The sequence below is a fragment of the Oryctolagus cuniculus genome, chromosome 3, assembly GCF_964237555.1.
Source record: "Oryctolagus cuniculus chromosome 3, mOryCun1.1, whole genome shotgun sequence".
Taxonomy (NCBI): Eukaryota; Metazoa; Chordata; class Mammalia; order Lagomorpha; family Leporidae; genus Oryctolagus; species Oryctolagus cuniculus.
In genome coordinates this window covers 139,300,384-139,317,327 of record NC_091434.1, presented here as the reverse complement: position 1 = coordinate 139,317,327, position 16,944 = coordinate 139,300,384, and the positions used below count along the sequence as shown (strand labels likewise).

Sequence of the window (16,944 nt, the reverse complement as noted above, 5' to 3'; positions counted from 1 at the left end):
GCCTAATCAGGAATTTTCCTCATCACTCATTCATGGACCTCAATCTAAAATTCCCCCTACTTCTCCTGTTCACACTGGATTTTTCTCTTTCCAGGTCTAAACCAATACCCACTTTCTTCCCCTTCCCTATGTGCATCCTGCTGTGGTAGACAGAGCTGGACCAGCAGCAGGACACATGGGCTCAGGGTCTACAAGCTACCTGCCAAGTGACTGTGTTGAGTCTTACAACTTGCATGGGCCTCACACATGACAGGCGGGAACTATCAGAGCTACTTATATTCTCTGAGGACGTCCTCATATGTTAGTCTAACTATGTGTTACGTGTTTTTTATTTACCTATCCCATTTACTTTTTTTTTTTTTAAGATTTATTTGAAAGTCAGAGTTATACAGAGTAGAGGCAGAAAGCGAGAGAGAGGTCTTCTAACCGTTGGTTCACTCCCCAATTTGCCGCAATGGCCGGAACTGCACCGATTCGCAGGCAGGAGCCAGGAACCCCTTCCAGGTCTCCCACGCAGGTACAGGGGCCCAAGGACTTGGGCCATCTTCTACTGCTTTCCCAGGCCATAGCAGAGAGCTGGATCGGAAGAGGAGCAGCCGGGACCAGAGCCGGCACCCATATGGGATGCCGGTGCTTCAGGCCAGGGCGTTAACCCCCTGCGTCACAGTACCAGCCCCTCATTTACTTGTATTATTTGACACAATGCTAGTAACAACCATGAGGTGGCCATTTCTTTCCTTTGATGGAGGAACAAACTGAGGATCAAATTGGTTAAGACATCAAAGACCATGGGCTGGTGTTGTGGTGCACCTGGTTTGGCTGCTGAGACTGTCATCTCATGAGCGCCAGTTCAAGTCCCAGCTGCTCCACTTTCAATCCATTTTCCACATAACTGTGCCTGGAAAAGCAGCAAACAATGGCCTAAGTGCGTGGGTCCTTGCCTCCCACATGGAAGACCCACACAGAGTTCTAAGCTCCTAGTTTCAGCCTGGCCAAGCCCTGACTGTTGTGACCATGTAAACCAACAGATGCAAAATTTTGCTCTTTCTCTGTAAGCCTGCCATTAAAATAAATAAAAATTTAAAAAAAGAGTCTCATAGCTATTTCTCTGGCCTAGAATTTCACTTAATGTGTTTGTAGCAACTGCCTAAGCTGCTACCTGCAAAATAATATATAAGGTATGTTATGAATTAATTTCTATAGTAATCTATGTAAATAAGCTGCCACAGTAATGGGGGTGGGAGTAGGGGGAGGTGGTGCTGCAGTGCAGCAGGCTAAGCTACTGCGTGAAATGCCTACATCCCATATACTGGAGTGCCTGGGATCAATTCATACTTTCATTTCCAATCCAGCACCTTACTTGGTTTTTTTTAGGATTTTATTTATTTATTTGAGAAGTAGAGTTATATTCAGTAAGAGGAAGAGACAGAGAGAAAGGTCTTCCCTCCACTGGTTCACTCCCCAAGTGGCTGCAACAGCTGGAACTGTGCAGACCCGAAGCCAGGAGCCAGGAGCTTTCCCCCAGTCTCCCAGGCGGGTGCAGGGGCACAAGGACTTGGGCCATCTTCTACTGCTTTCCCAGGCCATAGCAGAGAGCTGGATAGGAAGAGGAGCAGCCAGGACTAGAACCGGTACCCATATGGGATGCCAGCAGCGCAGGTGAAGGATTAACCTACTGCACCATGGTGCTGGCCATGAGTTCCTAACTAATATACCTGGGAGACAGAAGGTAATGGCTCAAGGACTTGAGTCCTTGCCAACCACATGGGAGACTTGGATGGAGTTCCTGGCTCCTGGATCCACCTTGGACCAGTCCAGGCCATTTTGGCAATCTGAGGAGTCAACCAGTGGATGAAGACTTCCCTCTTCTCCGTTCCCCACTTTGCACATGTGGAAGGGGCCGCTGGCAGGGTGCTCAGCAGCTGCTCACTGTGTGTTAAGCACTCTTGTCAGCAGAGGGAGCAGAGGAGGTTTCTGAGCTTTTCCACTGTGGGCCCGAGTGGAAATCAGTGGTGATTTGCTTACTGAAGTCACTCAGCAGCATGTCACGTGACACGCTCCCGAAATAAAGATCCGAAGTAGGTCAGGGCCTCAGGTAGAGAGACAGTAACACAAGATTCAATACACAACCTGTCATCACATTTAAATCCATGCCACTTTCTCTAAAATTATTATCCCAGGCACTCATCAAGAGCAGGGTCCTATAATCAGGAACAACTATCAGAATAAATTATGACATTTCTTTCTCAATATAGCTATAGAGGAGGCACACTTTTAAAAACAGAAATAAAAGAAAAACGAAAAATAACAATACCAGACCAAAGACGTCACAAATTATAAGCAAAACAACATACTGCAGAAACCCACTAAGTTCTAGGAAATGTGTGATGTCACTGACTAAACATAGAAGGATGAGAAAAACCCAGAAAGGAGATTTCATTTGCTGAGACCAAGAGAAAGCCTAGCGGCACAAAATTTATTTTTAATCCATGTTGCTCCCAAGTATACAAGCAGGGCCACGGGAACGGCGAGCGCACACATCCATGGCTTCACCGCCTCCAGCCAGCTCCATGCACAGGATCTGTCAAAGGCACGACCCTAGGGCCACCACAGACACAGCTGATGGGAAGGGACACTTACTTTTTGGCAAATCCCCAGTACTAGAGGCTGAAACGGTCCTGCTTCTGTCATGGGATGGACTGCTTTCCTCTTGCTCGGTCAGTGGTGATCCCTCGGACAGCACAGAGCCGCAGGCCACAGGTTCTAAGGACCCCGAGAAGAGAGAAGTAGAAAACTCGGGAAACTGTGACTCGGGAATTTTATGTCGTCCATTTGGCAATTCACCATTGAACTGTTCGTAGGAGCTGCTATACGTGTAATCACTTTCTGCATTTGGCTCATCAGGGTTATACTCCTCAGGATTTGGGCAGTCATCTTCATCATCCTCTTCTTCCTCCAGCTGCTGTTCCAGTGAGAAGGGGCCATTCTCTATATGGCCATTGGTTTTTGGGGATTCTATCCAGGTGGGATCTAGGTTCGCAAGTTCCTGTTCAACATCATCTTCATCTTTCTCAATGTTTTCTTTCTCGGCATCTTCTTTCTCGTCTTGGTCCTCGGCGTCACCTTAAAAAGTGGATGGGTTAGAAATTAGCACCCTCTCCCTCTGTGACATGGGTGCTTACCTCCCCTTCCACAAGACTGAACCTGGCCGTGCTTCATTTATGTATCACAGAGTGAATGCCTCTTGACCCTTGGGGTAAAACCTTTAGGTTTCCTAAATCTTAATTTTTGTTTACTCACTAATTGGCCTATTCTCAGGATAAGTTAGCTTTTAGGGAAAATCTTCATTAAAAAATGTTGTACTTCAATTTCTACCTTCTCTGCAGCCTTCAGAAAGGGTTTTTGTGGTGCCCAACAATTAGCCAAAGGTTACTTACAAACCAAAGGAAGGACTGTCACTAGTAAGACAGACTCTGTGCTTCTCAGACATTTTCTGTACTTTAAACCCTATGTTGAGAAGTTACCGTATTCCTGGCCCATATTTTGCAAGTGAGGGCCCGGCCTATCTCTGATACTGCCAATACGGAGGTGCAGGGAACGGTCTCACTATCTGAAGAGGCAGTGTGAAGTAGGTGCAGGCCCCCAGCACCGAGCAGCCCCCAGGCCCCACTGACCGCTGTCCTTTGCGGTCTCCTCCTCGGCGGTCTCCTCCAGCCCTGCCGCTTTTAGTTTCCCTTCTGGGCGGTATTCACCATCTTGCTCGTTGGACGGTACAGCTGAGGTGATGTTTTCTTCTATTATTTTCCTTTCAGCTTCACGCTCCAGTTCTTCTATCTCCTGCAGGCGTTTTTCCAATAATTCTGCCTGCCTCTTCTGCTTCTTTTTCAGCTTTTTCTTTTTGTTTTTAGATATTTTTCCTATCTACAATGTTAAGAAAACACCACAGGTCAGTTTCCATCTTTTTCAAGTACCACCCAATAGTACAAGTGCTGGCAGCATAGCAGATGCCAGCAAACTGCTTTTCTGTGTCCTACCCACTGACAGGCACAAGCTCAGACATAAGTCCACCTTGCGGTTGGGGTTGTGGTAAAAAAAGAACTCAGTGCAGGCAGAAACCACATGTGGGGTCTACCATCAGGCCCTGCTCTAGAAGGTGAGAGTTCAAACCCAAAAGACTGCACCACTTAACTCTGAAAGAACTGAAAATCCTGCAACACTCTTGGCTTTGAACAAGAAGCTCCTCTTGCAAGTTTTATTTGCTGCTGCCTGTGTACAAAGTAACACCATCTCATCTTACTGCCACAAATAAACAAAAACAAAACAAAACACCTGCCAAAAGAGGTGTATGTCACTGTTGGTCAAAAATATTCTTGGGTGTCTGGCTCTCACATTCTCAGTGTTATCAACAGCCAAGACAGGACGAATTCAAAGAAATGAGCATACAAAGTGCACTGCGGGAATACCACGGCCATGGCCATGTGACTTGCAAGCACTGGCAGTGACAGTCTGGAGTCTTCCACAGAACCAGCAATCTCAAGCTGCTCTAGAATTAAGGGAACGCGTTGGGCTCCTCACAGATGAGGAAGCCCAATTACCACAGCCTCCCACCCCCACAACTTGAACTGAACTCCCACCTCAAAGTGAGGGCTGATGTACTGGATATAGTGTTTTGATAGAGCCACAAAATAGGTAACACTCTCATAATTAATAACTGGCTAGAAAACAAACTGGAACAAGAACTTCAGAACTTGTTCTGAACAAGAACTTCAGCAGTAACGTGGAAGCCAACCAGAAATAATGTAAATGACCTGGAAACAATCACACTTCAAACCTCACATTTCACCAGATGTGGCCAACGGCACTCCAGAAAGGAATAAGGAAGGTAGGCCTTTAATTACTGCAGCCCTGAAGAAAGCATTTCATCTTAACCCAACAGCAACTCACACAGCATTCATAAACATGTCTACTCTTCAGTATGTATCAGAACATCTGTCATACTTTGGGAAACGCTATAGTAAGCAGTCCCTGATGACAAAATGAACACAGATGTATTTGTTAAGTACTTACAGGTTTTTGCTGTGGAGCCGTACTCACTAAAACAAAATAAAATAAAATAGATGTTTAGAAGAAAATAAATACATATCTTTACATAGGTAATTCAAATTGCAAAATAAAATAATTACTATCTCTTAAAGGCTATCTAACTTCAAAAATTGTTCAAATTCAGAGCTTCTTAATTATAGGGATTCAAAAAGTTTAGGCATCTGAAATAACTCTGAAATAACTGGCTTTTTTTTTTTTTTTTTTTTTTTTTTGACAGGCAGTTATACAGTGAGAGAGAGAGAGACAGACAGAAAGGTCTTCGTTCTGTTGGTTCACCCCCCAAATGGCTGCTACGGCCGGCACACCGCACCGATGTGAAGCCAGGAGCCAGGTCTCCCATGTGGGTGCAGGGCTCAAACACTTGGGCCATCCTCCACTGCCTTCCTAGGCCACAGCAGAGAGCTGGACTGGAAGAGGAGCAACTGGGACAAAATCCAGAGTCCCAACCGGGGCTAGAACCAGGGGTGCCAGCGCCGCAGGTGGAGGATTAGCCTAGTGAGCTGCGGCGCCGGCCAATAACTGGCTCTTAAAAGGCACAGCAATACCATTGATCCTGAACCATTTCTCTTATCTATATAAAACTGTAAAAACAATCAACCCTAAAACACAAAAAGGTGACTTAAGAAAATGGAGAAGAGTTCACAAAGAGCACATTGTCACTGAACCAAATTTGTTTGCAATCTATTTGTAAGCTTTCCACAAATGAATTAAATAAACACTGCCACAAGTATGTAGCATTCTGGAAATCCCATGATTAGATTCCTCCCAATGTCAAGAGCCTGACAGGTTGGTTGCATATTCTAAACCACATCCTAATCAGTAGGAAATGAGACCAGAGACAGCACACCTCCCAAAGACCTCAGTCACTCCACCCGAGCCTGTATGCTTGCCTAGCAACTCAAGGGGCACAGACAATGTGTGTGAAGAGTGTGAAGGCACAGCTGGCACTTCACTGCCACCACTGAATTCTGTGAAAGCCAGAAATAAAATCCTCCATATGCCAATACTCAAGCCACTAGGTCTCCCCCACTTTCATGTCTTTCGTAACTAATTCCAAATGTACCAGTTAATTTCAATTTGATATAGCTATGTGAACTGGTGAGCTGGAGGCATTTGACAAAACCAAAGCTAGGAAAAAAATTCTGCTGACTACAGGTCAGCTACAAACCTGTTATTATATCTAACTCTCGAAATAACTAGGCAACTCAAGAAAATGTTCAAATGTACAGAAAGCAGCAGTTAAGCATTTAAAGGAGGACAAAGGTTAAGTAAGTACAATATTAAAATATAATTTAATTGATTTGATTAAATATAATTTAATTTCTTCTCAAAAAAAGGGTCCCAGATGTATATAGGTTTAACTCAATGGCCTTCATGAGATTCTGCAAGCTCACGACGCCCCCAAATAGATGGAAATGAAGCTGACTCAATTCTCTCACCTGCAGACCCTGAAGGAGGGGGAGCACCTGCTTTCTGCCATTCAGTGGCCTCGGCGGCCATTCTTCTCACATAGGCGTCATCCACACACATCAGGATGTTTTCCGGCTTTATGTCAGTGTGAATGATCTTGCATTTACTGTGCAGATAATCTAACCCTTGAAGGACCTGGTCATTGTAACAGCAAGAAAGGAGATGAGCTATTAATACCTTCATTATTTAACATTTACTTACTTGAAAAACAGCTACAATAATCACAAAGCACAAAATTCAGCAGTCGCAAAAAAGTATCTGGTAAAAGTCCCCCTCCCACCCCATCACCCAAAGGAGTCCAGCTCTCCTTCCCACAACCAACCAACGTGTATAATTTCCAGAAGCAACATATGCTCCTGGCAATAAATGTAACCATACATGAACATCTTCAGTGCAAGTTCTACTGAAAAACAATCACATATCAGAGTTTATCTTCATAAGTATATATTAAATGGCTTTTAAATTTGCATCCACCACTACTATAATTTATAAGTTTCATCACCAACTAAAACAACGCCATACCCATTAGTAGTCACTCCCTGTACTCTTCCAATCCTGTACCTTTTACAAAAGTGTAATCACAGAAAGTGATATTCTGTACCTGGCATGATGGTTGCAAGGTGCACTCTTGTGTAGCATGTATTAACATTTCATACCTTTTTATTAACAAGTAATAATCTACTGGATGGATACACATTGTTTTTGTTCAATCACTTGATAGACATCTGGGTTGTAACCCCTTCTTAGTTATAACAAGTAATACTGCTATGCACATTCTTGTACAAATTGTTATTTCTCCTGGGCGGAGTCACATGGTAACACTCGCATCTGACAGGTGACCCGTCAAACTGTTTTTCAGAGTGGCTGCAGCATCCAATGTTCCCACCAATGTATGAGGAGTCTATGTCTTCATGTCTTCATCGTGACCAACCACTGTTTTATTTTTAACCATTTGAGTCTGTGTGAAGCAGGCTAAAATGAAGCTGGCTTAGCTTCCTCGCCTGCAGTATTTCACTGTTGTTTTAATGTTCATGTTCCTGGTTATTAATGAAGTGCATATATTTTTAATACTAAAGGAAAATAAATATTTAATTCAGATAGAAAGAAAACAGCCTGATGCAGTGTTGTGGCACAGCAAGCTAAGCTGGTGCCTACAACCAATAAAGAGTGCTGGTTCAAGTCCCAGCTATTGTTTCCAATCCAGCTCTCCGCTAATGTGCCTGAGAAAGCAGCACCCCCTGCCACCCACATGGGAGACCTGGACAGAGCTTTGGCCTGGCCCAGCCTCAGCTGTTTGGGACCATCTGGGGAATGAATCAGCAAATGAAGATTTTTCTCTCTCTCTCCTTTGCAAATAGATTTTTCTTAAAAAAGAGGGGAGGGGAGGGGAGGGGAGGGGAAGGGAGGGGAGGGGAGGGGAGGGGAGAGGAGAGGAGAGGAGAGGAGAGGAGAGGAGAGGAGAGGAGAGGAGAGGAGAGGAGAGGAGAGGAGAGGAGAGGAGAGGAGAGGAGAGGAGAGGAGAGGAGAGGAGAGACACCCTGGTATAATAAAAGAAACTTGCTGAACCAAAATTCTCACAGGCTTATCACATTAAAAGAAAAACACAAAAACAAACAAACAAAAAAACACTGGACAGCCAGTGACCTGAACAGAAAACCAATGTTTTTTTCTGGAATTATTTCCATTGTAGAATGAGTTTTTCAATTATTTCCAAAAACAAAAACTTTTTTTAAAATGCAGATCACTGGGCCAGAATTGTGGCAGAGCAGGTGGGCACAGGCTTGGGACCTCGCTGCTCCTCTTCCAAGCCACTTTCCTGTTAATGCCTGGAAAAAGCAGTGGAGGATGATCTAAATGTTTGGGCCCTGGGACCCAGATGGGTAACCAGGAATAAGTGCCTGGCTTTGTTCTGGCCCAGTCCCAACTGTGGCAGTCATTTGGGGACTGAACCAGTGGATGCAGGATCTTTCTCTCTGATTCCTTCTCTCTCCAACTCTGCTTTTAAAATAAATACATTAAAATAAAAAATATCATGTTCCTGCACACTTAAAATTTTAGATGTTTAACATCAATACTCAAACATTAATTCATTTAGGCATCTTGTTCAAAAGAAACAAGAAGTATGAAAAAAATTCAGAAGACACATAACATTTACCCAACACTAGAAATCTTCCAACAAAAACCTAGTGCTTCTGTCTACCTTGAGTAGCTGGCGAAACAAATACCAGGGATAATACAACAATACTACAAAGTGAGAGAGGCAATGCAGATTTTGGAAGGAAAAGGAAAACAGGAAGACTTGTCACTGAAACAGGACCAAAACCCTTCAAATCATTGAAAACAGCTTTTCCTTAGGAAGAATTTTTTGCATGAATCCACTGAATGAGACAAACCGCTGGTGGTGGTGAATACGTAACAATAAACAGTTTCCTGTCTTCATGGTATTGCAAACCTGTGTCCTCTTAGAGCTTACTCATTCCTGACAGGGGGTGGTCAAAAACTACCCTAGATGAACCATGGGCATAAGCAAACATGATTTAATGAGATACTGCTAAGTTCTTAGCAAAAATCAATAAAAGGAATAAAACTAGGCTAGGAAAGACTTTTGGTTTTTAATCTAGGGAATATATATGGTTTTAGAGAATACCATATTAGAATATGCTTAAATTATATTTCAAATTTCAAAAGAACAAAAGAAAGGTATCTCTCTCTCCATTTTCGCCTTTCAAATTATAGATAAATCTTTTCTTTTTTAAAGATTTATTTATTTGAAAGTCAGAGCTAGAGAGAGAAGAGAGACAGAGAGAGAGAGCTCTTCCATCTGCTGGTTTACTCTCAAATTGGCCACAACGGCCAGAGCTGCACCAACCCGAAGCCAGGAGCCGCGTCTCCCATGTGGGTGCAGGGGTCCAACGACTTGGGCTATCTTCTACTGCTTTCCCAGGTCACAGCAGAGAGCTGGATTGGAAGAAAAGCAGCCAGGACTAGAACCAGCACACATATGGGATTCCAGCGCTTCAGGCCAGGGCTTTAACCCGCTACATCACAGCGCCGGCCCCAATAAATCTTTTTTAAAAAGGGTATCTTCATGTATTTCCATAAGGAATATAGTTACATCCTGAAGATAACACAGTTCAATGGGCCCATATGCTCTACACACTCCTACTTCCTGTACCTTCCTGTGCAATTTTAACATTTGAACAAGAGATTCTGAGAAGCATAATTAATGGATAGGCAAATGGATGATATCCAAGCTACAGAGGTCAAAACAAGAATTTTGAGAAATTTTAAACAAAATTATTCCAACTGACATTTCACTTATCAAATATTAATGCAAAGAAAAACTGTCAGTATCTTTCTTTCCAAAAATATTTGTTGATCACGTTCTCATACACAAGTTGTCCTTTATCCTCCATCTTGGCTGCTTTTACCATTTCAAGGCTGTCTCCTATGTGGGAGGCTACACGGCTAAGAGTTACCGTGAGTTGGTGTGCAAATGTGTTCATAGGAGCTCTTCATGATGATAATGCACTCTACACAAGCAAAGTCTTCTCAGAACTTAAGGTTCCAGAGTTTTAAAAAAAATTGATTATTGTATGCAACTAGGCTAATAATTTTCCTTAAGAATCACCAACTACAATGTCTGACGATGAACACAGGAAAAGTCTTTTACCACTAGGACAAATACCAAGTATTTTCATTAGGATAATGCAAACCATTAAAGACACACAGTACAGGCCAGTGTGGAAATAAGGCCCTGAGGCTCAGAGTGCTCCATCATGCATCTGATTCACCATGGTACCCCTGTGTAAGCTTGAGTGCTCTGTGCTTCCATTTCCATAGCTACAAAAGAGTGCAAAACCTACGAGACACAACTATAGCTAAGAGTGATAAATAAGCTATGGAAACTCACAAAAACAAGGCCCAGCACAACAGAAGCACAGAACAAAAGACAGAATTGAAGTAAGAACATTCAGATTGGTATTGACTAGCTAATAATTTCTCAAGTCACTTATTAAACTTCTCTGGGAGTCACGTGTCTCAATTTCCACGTTATAGGGTAGTACTTGATGATTTCTACGGTACATCCTAGCAATAAAACTTGGATTTCATAACTTTTTTTTTTTGGACAGGCAGAGTGGATAGTGAGAGAGAGACAGACAGAGAGAAAGGTCTTCCTTTTGCCGTTGGTTCACCCTCCAATGGCCGCCACGGCTGGCGCGCTGCGGCCGGCGCACCGCACTGATCCGAAGTGAGAGAGAGAGACAGAAAGAAAGGTCTTTCTTCCATTGGTTCACTCCTCAAATGGCTGCTACAGCCGGCGCTGCGCCGATCTGAAGCCAGGAGCCAGGTGATTCCTCCTGGTTTCCCACGTGGATGCAGGGGCCCAAGCACTTGGGCCATCCTCCACTGCCTTCCCAGCAGAGAGCTGGACTGGAAGAGGAGCGACTAGGACTATAACCCGGCATCCATATGGGATGCCGGCGCCGCAGGTGTAGGATTAACCAAGTGATCAGCCACAGTGCAGGCCCCCATCTTGGACTACTTTTTTTTTTTTTTTTGACAGGCAGAGTTAGACAGTGAGAGAGACAGACAGACAGAAAGGTCTTCCTTCCATTGGTTCACCCCCCAAATGGCTGCTACAGCCAGCGTGCTGTGCTGATCCGAAGCCAGGAGCTTCCTCCTGGTCTCCCACGCAGGTGCAGGGCCCAAGGACTTGGGCCATCCTCCACTGCACTCCCGGGCCACAGCAGAGAGCTGCCCTGGAAGAGGAGCAACCGGGACAGAATCTGGTGCCCCAACAGGGACTACAACACGGGGTGCTGGCACCGCAGGCAGAGGATTAGCCAAGTGAGCTGCGGTGCTGGCCAAGGACTACTTTTTAAAAGTGAAATTTAAACTAATAAAGTATCCCCAAATCAACAAACATTGATGGGCAATCTTACAACCACTGATGCAGAATAACTGTAAGGATGGAAAAGACAAGAAATCAAGCTTTGGTAGAAAGATCTCTTTAAAATCTAACAGTGTTGGAAGGACCTTTTCTATTTTTTCCTCTATTGTCTTCACTTGTCACAATATCCTGGCATGTTTCTCTCTCCAGGCTGGCGTCAGCAGCAGGAGGCAGCAGAGGGCCTTTGGTTGCCAGCAAAGCTGAGATCACTCTAACCACAGACAGGCCAGTGGCTGTCAATCACCCACGCAGAGGAGCCAGGTCACACACTTCAGGAGCACAGGCTGGATTCCTCCAGGTGATGTCAGACTCAAGAGTTCAGCAGCAATGCAGAGGTGAAGCCAGAATCTGGGGCTGGGCTCAAAGTCCCTTCCTTGCCTGAATCTCAAATACACCTGGTGAAATACGTGGCTTGGTCAAGCTGTCCTGTAAGGTTTCTTTCTGTACACCAATGGTAGTGTCAGCCTACTGTTAATGTCCTTGGCAATGTAAACCTGCCCTCTCCATCATGATTTGCTTGAATCAGCAATGGTACCATCTTGCAGATGAGGAGGAGTAAGTCAAGAATACCAGAGATTTAGTGAGAACACTGGCCCCTGGCCCTCTCACTGCCCGGTCAGAGAAGCTTCCTCCCAAACACTAAACTGTGGAGGAATCAAACAAGAACAGCTTTCCAAATTATGTTCTGATCCTGGTGACAGCACAGGACTTTATTCCTCCCACACCTGAACAAAGGATGACATTCAAGGAAGAGACTCTAGGCCCGCTTCTTATTTTGTTGCTATCAGAAACTAATGAAGTCCCACAGGGAACCCCAACAGGCAGCCAGATGGGCTGGCACGGGAAAAGAGAGCTGGCCTAGAGCAGGAGTTCTTAATTTAGATATTAATTACTAGTGGGCGTGGAGGAAAACACCACAGGGGCTCTCCTCAAGCCTAGAAAATTTCCTACTGAAAAAGCTGAGGCTCCCACTGGATTTCTATTCCTCAACGAACAGACTTGAGGCAAATCCTACAAACTGCTTCTGAAAGCCATGCAGTTAAGCTGAATGGAGAAGTATGAGAAATGCTTGTTTCTATTGAAACAAGAGACAAGAATTGGAGACAAGCTCAGACAAAGAAATGCAGTGGATACTGTCCTTGTCTGCATTGTCCTGAAATAGCCTGGGCTCCTTGTTCTTTCCAACTCCAAATGGTGAGAATTAATCAGCAGACTCAGTGGCTGTACTGCCACATGCAGTCAGGAGATGAAGCTGCCCTTCCCAGCAGAGTAACAAGCTGAGGAGAGGCTTAAGTCCCTGAAGGGGGCCACTTTACCATCCTTGTACTTCTGAGAATTGCATGTGAACACAGAATCACTTGCGCTACACCACACTGAACAAACTCAATAATATCCCAATGTTTACCAATGTCATATTAAAGCTTCTGATCTAAAAAAAAAAAAAAAACAAAAAAAACTGAATAATACTGGTTTGATCATATGAATTCACTGACAACAAGGACTGGTAAAACAATTAAAATGGTAAATAAATACTATGTGTAGCTAAATCAGTCAATTGATAACAGATGAGACAACCTGCCAGGGTATCAGCACCACAGCTCCTGGTGTGGCCCTGGGTCTGCCACCTGACATATTAGAGTTGGCAAATCACCGGGCTTTAAAGACCCCATTAGAGCTTAAATACAACAGGTCTTCAGAAAATGCGTATTATGGGGCTGGTGCTGTGGTGCAGCAGGCTAAAGCCCCAGCCTGCAGCATCAGCATCTCAAATGGGCACCAGTTCAAGTCCTGGCTGTTCCACTTCTGATCCAGCTCCCTGCTAATGTGCCTGGAAAAACGGCAGAGGATGGCTCAAGTCCTTGGGCCCCTGAACCCACGTGGGAGACCCAGAAGTTGTTCCCAGCTCATAGCTTTGGATTGGCTCAGCTCTGGCCATTGCAGCCACCTGGGGAGTGAACCAGCAGACAGAAGACCTCTCAGTCTCTACCTCTTTGTCTTTGAAAGAAATAAAATAAATTTGTAAAAAATGCATGAGAAAACTGTGTATGGATTTCAAAATTTTTTTGCACCAACACAATCTTATTTATGAATTCCATTTTTCCATGACTTCCTCAGGTATCCTCATACCTGAGGAATGTATTACAACTTATCTATTGTCATAAACCCAATGGCTACACTTTCATGTGCACTTCACAAATCTTCCCAGGTAGGACACTGCTCACTACCCTACAGTTAAGAGCATGGATCTGGTGTTATAGCTCTTGGATTCAAATCCTGGGTCCATCATCATTGCTGGGGCAGCCTGGGGAAGATGTTTATCTTCTGTAGGGTAGACTCAGTCACAGCCCTGGCCCCCAAGGCCGAGGTGAGGTACAGATGGTACCACATCAGGCCTCAAACAGGGAGGCCTGGAAGAGCATGACAAATGTCAGCTACAGTCATGATAACACAAAGAGTTACAGCTACCACCTATAATTGCTAGATTTTCCAGCATTACACAGCAGTCACAAAATCTAAGCCTTGTCCTTTAGCAAATTTCATTTAAGTAATGAAAATCAGCCACCTTCTTACAAGGTTTCTGTAAAGGGTAATAAATTTAAACTGTAAAGGTTTTTTTTTTTTTTTAAAGTAAAATGCCAGCTACACTTTCAATGATACAAGAAAGTCAAAGCCACTTTTAAAGAGCACCAAAGGATTTTAAGGAACCCTTTACCTTGTGGTACATCTTTTAATGGAACACAAATAGTCAACACAGTACCCCCCACACACTTTTTTTTCAGTATTAGGGGAAAGGGGATGGAGTGGACTTAAGGGGGGGGGGGCAGAGTTGGAGGGAACACAAATACACAGTCCCAACACTGCATGCTTACACAGCCACAGGGGTGACCTGGGAGTGGGCTGCACACAGTGCTTCCATGCCCAACATGAGAAACCACCTGGATGGCCCTTCTCCTGCCACAGTCCAGGGTTACCATAACTAAATGAGGACAGGTAACAACTAACCAAAGGCTTGGGGGTGGTGTATAAGGAGTTCCATAAAAGCAGTTGATTCAACTGTCATCACCCTCAGAAAATACAAGCAGTGACATTAATTAATGAGCTATTTCAATCAGAGGCCGGCTGTTTTGCAAAAGGAAGACACACGCATTTCTTTATTTAATCCACCAATATACAATGCAATACACAATCCAGCAATGGTATAAACAGCTTGTCCACTTGCCATACAGGATCCTGAGCTCCAAGGTGTTCACAGTGGAGTGGAGCAGATACAATGGCTGCTTAGCACCACTCACTATGATGGATGATTTACCCTTTTTCAACCTCCACAGCAAGCCTACAAATGACACTTAACAAAAGGGTACACATGAAGAAAAGGGGTCATGGGCCCAGTATCGTAACATGAGTAAACTATGACTCTGCCTCTGGTATCCCATATGGGGCCAGTTGGTGTCTCCATTGCTCCTCTTCCCATCCAGCTGTTTATGGCCTAGGTGCTATGGCCCCTGCACCCACGTGGGAGACCTGGAAGAAGCTCCTGGCTTCTGACTTCAGATTGGCCTAGCTCTGGCTGTTGTGGCCACTTGGGGAGTGAACCAGCAGATGGAAGATCTTTCTGTCTCCCCCTCTCTCAAATAAATAAGTAAAATATTTAAAAATAAAGAAAGAAATGGGGTCACAAGACAGGCAGTGCCAAAGCTGATCTGAAACCAAACCTGTCACCAAATCATGTACATTTTGCACTCTGCCCTATTCCAGTGATTCTCAAGAAGGAGGAAGTTTGCCCCCAGGGATACATTAGACAACCAAGGATGACAGTGAATAAAACCAGTACCTAGGGGATAGAGGCCAAGAAGCTGAACACTCCACAACACACAAGACAAGACAGGCCTCTATAGCAAAGAATTATCAAGTCCAAAATATCAACAGTGCAGGGTTGTGAGGATCTAGCCTAGCCAGGAGGAATGCAATTGGTTAAAGGACCAAACACCGAATGCAGGTGTTCTGGGGGTGGGGGTGCAGCTGGGGGTGGAGAATGTCACTCTCAATGAGGGTGGGTGTGAAGTCTTTGTCACAGCAGTGGGAATCTGGTGAGCCTCAAAAATATGAGTGAAGGGGTCCGCGCCGGTTCAAAACCCAGCTGCTCCACTTCTGATCCAGCTCTCTGCTATAGCCTGGGAAAGCAGTACAAGATGGCCCAAGTCCTTGGGCCCCTGCACCCACATGGGAGACCCAGAAGAAGCTCCTGGAAGTTCCCGGCTTCGGATAGGCACAGCTCTGGCCGTTGCAGCCATTTCAGGAGTGAACTGGCAGATGGAAGATGTGTCTCTCTATCTCTCTCTCTCTGCCTCTCCTCTCTGTGTAACTCTAACTTTCAAATAAATAAATAAATCTTATTTAAAAAAATAAGTAAAGGCTGGTGCTGTGGTTCACTTGGCTAATCCTCCGCCTGCAGCGCTGGCACCCCGGGTTCTTGTCCCGGTCGGGGCACCGGATTCTGTCCCGGTCGCTCCTCTTCCAGTCCAGGTCTCTGCTGTGGCCCGGGAGTGCAGTGGAGGATGGCCCATGGCCCGCATGGGAGACCAGGAGAAGCACCTGGCTCCTGCCTTCGGATCAGCGCAGTGCGCAGGCCGCAGCGGCCATTGGGGGGGTGAACCAATGGAAAAGGAAGAACTGTCTCTCTGTCTCTCACTGTCCACTCTGCCTATCAAAAAAATAAATAAATAAAAATAAGTGAAAGAAATTTTAGAACAGAAAGTATAGTTAAAAAGCAAAAAAAATTTTTTTAACGAGAGAGAGAGAGAGAGAGAAAGGATGGAATCTTTGTAGCCAGGACAAAAGAAATGATCAAACATGTGGAGACAGGGGCTGGCATTGTGGTGCAGTGGGTTAAGGTGTCACCTGCAACACCAGCAACCCATATGAGTACCATTTCAAGTCCCAGCAGATCCACTTCCAATCTAGCTCCAGGCAGGGAAAGATGGCCCCAGTGTTTGGGCCCCTGTCACCAATATGGGAGACCCTGATGGAGTCCCTGGTGTCGCTCCCCCTCTTCGTGGAGGAACGACACAGGACCCTGCGTTGTTCTTTCGTCTGCTCGGCCCTCCCCGGGTTTGGCTACCGTCCCTTCCACCTCCGTGGAAGGGCGGTTCCCCCTAGCCACTTTCCCCACTTCCGCGGGGGAGCGGCACACCGCCGGCCGGCTCTCTCAGGGGCTGCACAGGTGTTCCTTCAGATAGATGTTCCTGGTGCATGTTGTCTCTCTCCTCCTTTATAGTCCTCTTCCGCCAATCCCAACTCGGCTGCCCACACGCCGAGTACGCTGCTCTCCTCCAATCAGGAGCAGGATCAGCTCCTGGAGGTCATCACTCAAGTTGGCAAGAGGCAGCTGCGTAGAAGCTGTTTTCTCCTCTCCCAGC

At 45.1% G+C, this 16,944-nt stretch overlaps 1 protein-coding gene across 29 annotated transcripts in view; it reads right to left on the bottom strand.

Moving 5' to 3' along the window:
• The window catches only part of SRPK2 (SRSF protein kinase 2), a 289,404-nt gene that overhangs the window by 26,137 nt on the left and 246,323 nt on the right, over positions 1–16,944 (bottom strand). For all 29 annotated transcript variants that reach the window (XM_051849704.2, XM_051849706.2, XM_051849713.2 and 26 more), the window contains 4 exons: positions 6,543–6,708; positions 5,068–5,093; positions 3,675–3,921; positions 2,641–3,123 (listed from right to left, as the gene is read on the bottom strand). In XM_051849704.2, coding sequence (XP_051705664.1) covers positions 2,641–3,123; positions 3,675–3,921; positions 5,068–5,093; positions 6,543–6,708 — 922 coding nt within the window. The remainder of the gene's footprint in view (positions 1–2,640; positions 3,124–3,674; positions 3,922–5,067; positions 5,094–6,542; positions 6,709–16,944) is intronic.